General features: G+C 36.6%; 1 protein-coding gene across 1 annotated transcript; it reads left to right on the top strand.

The window, feature by feature from the left end:
• zgc:174888 (uncharacterized protein LOC558116 homolog) lies at positions 1 to 5,407 on the top strand. The gene is made up of 5 exons (XM_051864519.1): positions 1 to 535; positions 712 to 824; positions 1,012 to 1,080; positions 3,953 to 4,084; positions 4,269 to 5,407. Exons 1-5 carry the CDS (start codon positions 523 to 525, stop codon positions 4,623 to 4,625), a joined length of 684 nt encoding a protein of 227 aa, XP_051720479.1. The 5' UTR covers positions 1 to 522; the 3' UTR covers positions 4,626 to 5,407.
• Positions 5,408 to 6,692: the final 1,285 nt, after the last annotated feature.

Below are 6,692 nucleotides of genomic sequence, written 5' to 3'. Positions count from 1 at the left end.
TTTAATGAGGTAAAGGGGTGGGGAGCTTTAAAGAGAGCGGGGAGAGAGATTGAACCACCAGGACTTTCACTTTCAGTGAGCAAACAGCCTACAACAGATCAAACGTGCTGCTCACTAGCTTGCCAACTGAAAATAAAAGCCTCAAAACAAAGGGATTTATAAAGAAAGAAGGAAAGTAAGCAGAGCAAACGAAACAGGAAACTATTATATCACAGGAAACAGAGGAATATTTTGCTATCAATCAGAATTTGGCTCCCAAGAGAGACTGGGAATTTCCAAGTGACTGACTGTGGGATTGAGCCAGAAGAGGGACAGAACGGAGAGCAGCTGTCAATGAGGGATCGAGGAGAAAGTGCAGCAGTAAGAGGAAGAGGAGACGTTGGTTAGTAGTCACTAAAAGAGGCAGCTGGGGAACCCACTGAGACTGAGATTCTTACACAACTTTTCTGCAACAATCTGTCGTGCACAAGGACTTGGTTAAGAAGAACATGGGGAATATGGGCCACATTGGCCGGTAGAAGCATGTCACCAACAGGTAATGTGATTCGCGTGCAGCACTGACGAAGGTCCATCAATTGATGCGCGTATTAAAATGGTTGTATTTTCAGACAGACAGTGTGTATGGTGTTTGCGATACCAAGAGTACATAATGCGTAGTTTTAAATATCTTACGGATTTTAATACTCTGAACCCATATTGTTTGCCTTTCAGTGCTGTTACTTCTATCAATATTGACTGTTCAAGGAAGTGGGTGCAATGATTTTATGAAGACGACGATCAGAAATCTGCAGGACACTATAAACATTGAAAGAACGAACGGATTCGTGAGTTTTGCCTTTAAAAAACTGCTCATTGTCTATTAGAAAGTTCGCAATCTCATTTATCTGTCCCGTGTCATTTTGTAGGCTACTAACCTCATTGTTGTTCTGCGGTTTTGGTAACGTGTGAGAAGCCTGTGCAACTTAAAGTAAAGATCAAAGGATGCACAATTTGACATTTTATGTGTTGCAGCCACAAGTGTTTCCGAAGAACTACGTCGTGTCACACTATTTCAACGACAGCGCGCTGTGCAATGAGCCGGTAAGAATGACAGTTCAATACGGGTCAGTGACGCTCATTTTTTGTGTGATCTAATTTAAATTTATTAATTTTTGGTAGCTTAATGGGGCCTACTATTAAAAATATCCAGATGTTGTAATTGTGGGAGATTGCAAATAAATAAATAATAAATCTTAAAAAAAAAAAAAAATGTTGACAAGTAGAATGCCATTATTTTTTATTATAATTTCTTTTTAAAAAGCAGTGAAGTAATATTGTTTAAAATATTTTAATATTGAAATGTTGTTTTTATAAAAACACTTTTTGTTTAGGCCAGATTAGGGCTGGGCGGTATATCGAGTTTTTGCGATATACCGATATATTTTTAATATACGATACGGAATGAGGCGATACCGTTTATATCGATAGATTTTAAACAAGAGCATCTGAAAAACAGCGGTGGACGTCGCAGAGTGCTACTGCGGGGGAAATGCATATTACAATTTGGCTTAAACATGAGACATGCTTAATATTAAGGGCTTTAAAAATAACTCGTAAGATTAAGATATAGTTAACACGTAGGCCTATCGTTTAAAGCGGCTTGCCCCGTCAGATGCTCTGACAGATTCATGTGCTGACATTTGCGCTGTTTAATGCTTTTGTGATGTCGTGTTTTCCTAAGCGCATAACTTACATTTCACAGGTATATTCTCCATCTGTAAATGTCAGAAAGTCATACAAATACTTCCATTTTGCTGTCAGGATTGGACGAGCCTTGTGATAGCGAATCTCATTCTCCTCTAAACTTCATAGACTTCCGTGAACGAGCGCCGCCGCGCGCATCCGCGCCAAACAGACGGAACGCAATAGAATGGGATCGCCATAATTCTGACTGAAATATACATTTTGATAATTAATATTTAGCTATATATATATATATATATATATATATATATATATATATATATAGCAAATTAGTCTGTGCTTTTGTTTTTATTTTAATTTTTAGTCTAGTGCAGTGGTTCCCAACCACATTCCTGGAGGCCCCCCAACACTGCATCTTTTGAATCTCTCCTTTGTCTGACACACCCATTTCAGGTTTTGGAGTCTCTACTAATGAGCTGATGATCTGTATCAAGTGTGTTTGATAAATGAGACATGGAAAACATGCAGTGTTCTGTGGACTGTGGTTGGGAACCACTGGTCTAGCGAATTCAACTTCTGCTTTAAAAAGCATTATTTTTATCTTTAGATTGTAATGTTACAATGTTAGAATGTAAAGTAACTTTATCTTTTTTACACATACTGTAGGCCTATTAGTGTGCCAGACTACATTGTTACATTCACTATATTTGTATTTATAGCTTTCAATATAAACACTGTTTGTAGGACAACATTAGGCAGGATGTTAAATTAAGATTTTCAAAAAGTAAATACAGATTTTTTTTTTCTAAATCCAAATAGAAAAATGTAGAAAATACCGAGATATATACCGTATATCACCATTTAGCCAAAAAATACAGAGATAAGACTTTTTGGCCCAGCCCTAGGCCAGATTGAGTAACCATAAAGGGTTAGTTCACCCAAAAATGAAAATAATGTCATCTATTATTTACCCTCATGTCGTTCCACACCCGTAAGACCTTCGTTCATCTTCAGAACACAAATGAAGATATTTTTGATGAAATCCGATGGCTCAGTGAGGCCTCCATTGCCAGCAAGATAATTAACACTTTCAGATGCCCAGAAAGCTACTAAAGACATATTTAAAACAGTTAATGTGACTACAGTGGTTCAACCTTAATATTATAAAGTGACGAGAATACTTTTTGTGCGCCCAAAAAAAATCTAAATAATGACTTTATGACAAAAGTCATTTATCGCCAAAGTCACGTGATTTCAGTAAATAAGGCTTTGTAACGTCATAAGTGTTTCAAAATTTCAATGGTTCGCGTGACTTTGGCAGTTTGATACGTGCTCCGAACCACTGTGTTTTAAAATCGTCCATTACTATATTGTTGAAAAGTTATTTTGTTTTTTTGCCGCACAAAAAGTATTCTCGTCGCTTTATAATATTAAGGTTGAACCATGCACTGTACTTACATGAACTGTTTTAAATATGTTTTTAGCACCTTTCTGGGCATCTGAAAGTGTTAATCAACTTGCTGGCAATGGAGGCCTCACTGCAGGGTTGCCAAGTTTTCACAACAAAACCCGCCCAATTGCAACTCAAAACTAGCCCAATCACGTTTCACGGGGGTCCCACAGTAAAAATCACGTTCCGGGGGGAAAATCTACGTTTTTGGCGGGGCTCCTCAGGTCGCTTCAACCCGCGGACATGAAAAACAACCCACGGCAACAGTGTAAAAGTAGCCCAATTCCGTGGGAAAACCACAGACTTGGCAACACTGCCTCACTGAGCCATCGGATTTTATCAAAATGATCTTAATTTGTGTTCTGAAGATGAACGAAGGTCTTACAGGTGTAGAACGACATGAGGGTGAGTAATTAATGACAGAATTTTCATTTTGGGTGAACTAACCCTATAAGACACCATTATATTCATGACAAAAAAAAGTACTTTGAAACATGTTTGACAAATTGTTTGACAATAATGATTAAATTGTGTACACTCTTGAAAATTAAGGTGAAAGGAAAGTAGGCTATTTATGTATTCTATGCTTGATGGTTACACCATATGACATTTTTAGTCATTTTGAGTCATTAAATCAAAATGATCTGTTGAATATGGTATATCTTTGCCCCAAATGTATGAAAATAACAAGAATAGATAGATCACATTTCTAAGAACCTATCATGTGTTTTTAAAACTAGAATTTCTCCTGGTTTATCATCTCAGCCATCCTAATTTTGCTCAAAATTACATCTGTTTTGTGTGTGTGTGTGAGTTTAGTGCTGTGTGTTCAGTGCTGCTGTGTTCCTGTCTAATTCCTGGAGTCAGCTCCTCCAGCACCTCAGTAGAGTTCACCTCAAGTACAGGTTCATCAGTGAGCTGATTTACACGCTGGACAACATAGCAAAAGTGGTATATCATCATATACAATTATTTATTTGTAACACGCTTTGATCATACAATACTTCTTGCTGCTATACTGTTTTATCAGAGGTTGTATCAGTAAGTTTTTCATTCTTGGTCATAGGCTTGACAGATTGTAGATCTGTATTACATATTGAAGTCAGTGTGTTTTTTTTTATTTTTTTGGAAACAGAAATTCCCGGATCGGCCAGATCTTTATGACTTCCCATCTGTTCAGTCATCGCCTGAAGGACTTCTCTCCTTCACTTCATCCTTCTTCACACAATGGCTCAATTTGAATTGTGCTTTTGGAGAGCATCACTGCAACTTCCCCACACCAAATGAAGAGGATCAAGAAAATCCAAAGGAGGAAGAGAATGTGGAGAAACGTGAACCGGTGGATGATCAACATCCTGTGATAGAAGGAGAGATAAAGACAGAAAAACAGCTTGACCCTGGTCCGACCAACAGCTATACTAAGACATGTTGCACTGGCTTCACTCACTGGAGCTTATCTTTTCTATGGATAACATCCAGTCTGATCTGGTGAAAGTCAAGAAATCTGTTTTAAATATGCCACAAAACTTGGCCAAAAGAAGGCTCCACTTGGAAAGGACTGCTACACTGTGTTGCCTTGACTTTAAGTCAGTTTGGATGCTAATTTTGATCAGTTTGGATGCTAATTTTGTTTTACACAGATAAAAAAGCTTGGCATTTGCATGAGGTTTCAAAGAAGTTGCTCTCTGGATAAAGTGGCTCATGATTTCTGGATGCAGTTATGGATAAGCTGCTGTTGGAGAAAAGGAATGTTTTGGAAACACACACATGGCTAATATGATGTTCTCTTTTTTATGTATGATGTTTTTTCTGCACCATGTCTTTGCACTGATTGTTTCTATCACTTATCCAGTGTTTCTATCATCTTATACAGTGAATTATGTGTCATCTATGATAATTCAGGTAAAACCTGTTGACTGAATGTTTTAACATTGAATGTAGTGAAAAAGTAAAGAATACATGAAGCCAAAAGTCTCCGCTTTTCGGCCAGTGTTCAAGAGGAAACAACAACACTCATGTACTACAGTAAATTCAAGCCATTTTAAACACAACTGTAGAATAGGAACCACAGCACCTGCTACTTTCAGAAAAAGAAAAGTCATTTGCAAAAGGGTTACACAAATCATGTTTACAAGTTTTGTTGTTTTGTCTTAGAGAAGGTTACTACTACAATGTTTTACTCAAATGAATTTAACAATCTGTCTGTTTTTGGTGTACATGTGTTGTCAGTTTTTACATGTAGATTTTTATATATAAATAAAATCTTAAAATTAATTTTGTTTGCCTGAACTGTCGATTTATTGTTTTTTTTAAAGAGACTATACTCTTTTGTTTGTCAGAGTGTTTGTATGAGGGCTCTCTCTAGTATCAGCTGGATGGAGGGACTTGCAGTTGATGGCACAAACAACAAGAAACCACAGAGACCTTTTGTTCACACAACTTTGCTGTCCTACCACAATATAGCCTAGGGTTGGCACATCTTGAAAACACACATAAAAAGCACAATTTGCCATTCAACATGCGATAAGTTACATTTTAGTCACATGTTGTTGAAATGAAACAATGAAACATTTCAGCAATGGGTTTATTTGGATTAGCACATTATTGAGCCAAATGACATGGAAACTAGCACCAACACATCTGAAGGAAAAAAGAAAAAAAGAAAAAAACAGCCTAAACTGCTTTGCTGGTCTTTTGGCTTGTTTTAGATGGATTTTGGGCATTTTTTTTAGTCTGTCTTTATGAGAGACCTTGCTGGTCATCTTAAAGGGATAGTTCACCCAAAAACGAAAATTCTGTCATCATTTACACACCCTCAAGTTGTTTCAAACCTGTATGAATTTCGTTCTTCTGTTGAACACAAAAGATGATATTTTGAAGAATGTTTGTAACCAAACGGTTGATGGACCCCACTGACTTCCATAATATTTTTTTTTCCCCCTACTATGGAAGTCAGTGGGGTCCATCAACTGTTTGGTTACAGACATTCTTCAAAATATCTTCTTTTGTGTTCAACAGAAGGATGAAATTCATACAGGTTTGAAGCAACTTGAGGGTAAGTATGATGACAGAATTTTCATTTTTGGGTGAATTATCCCTTTAATCTTGGCCAGGATGGAAGAACACCTTAGACCTAGACTTTACAATATGTTAACATTAACAGTAACTAGCATTAACTTGTAACAAATACATTTGTTACAGAATTTATTAATCTTTGTAGTTAATAAAATACAAATGCTCTTTGTTAGTTCATGTTAGACAATCCATTAACCTAAATAATATTAACAGATACAACCTTTGATTTTGATCATTTATTAGTAATGCTGAAAATTATATTAATAAATGCTTTAGTAGCATTTTTCATTGTTAGTTTATGTTAACCAATGTCATATAGCCTACTGTTAACAAATGGAACATATTAGACAGATTTATATATTTCAATGCTTAGATTTTTACAGGATGACTAAAATGTTAGAGATGTACTAAGTGAGAAGGATTTCTGGAAAACATTCTCTTTGGGACAACAATTCCCGCTAGCCCGGAGACTTGGGTGCTTTCC

Source organism: Ctenopharyngodon idella, chromosome 16, assembly GCF_019924925.1.
Source record: "Ctenopharyngodon idella isolate HZGC_01 chromosome 16, HZGC01, whole genome shotgun sequence".
Classification (NCBI taxonomy): Eukaryota; Metazoa; Chordata; class Actinopteri; order Cypriniformes; family Xenocyprididae; genus Ctenopharyngodon; species Ctenopharyngodon idella.
The sequence above is the reverse complement of the archived record's forward strand: the minus strand, read 5'-3'. Positions and strand labels throughout refer to the sequence as shown.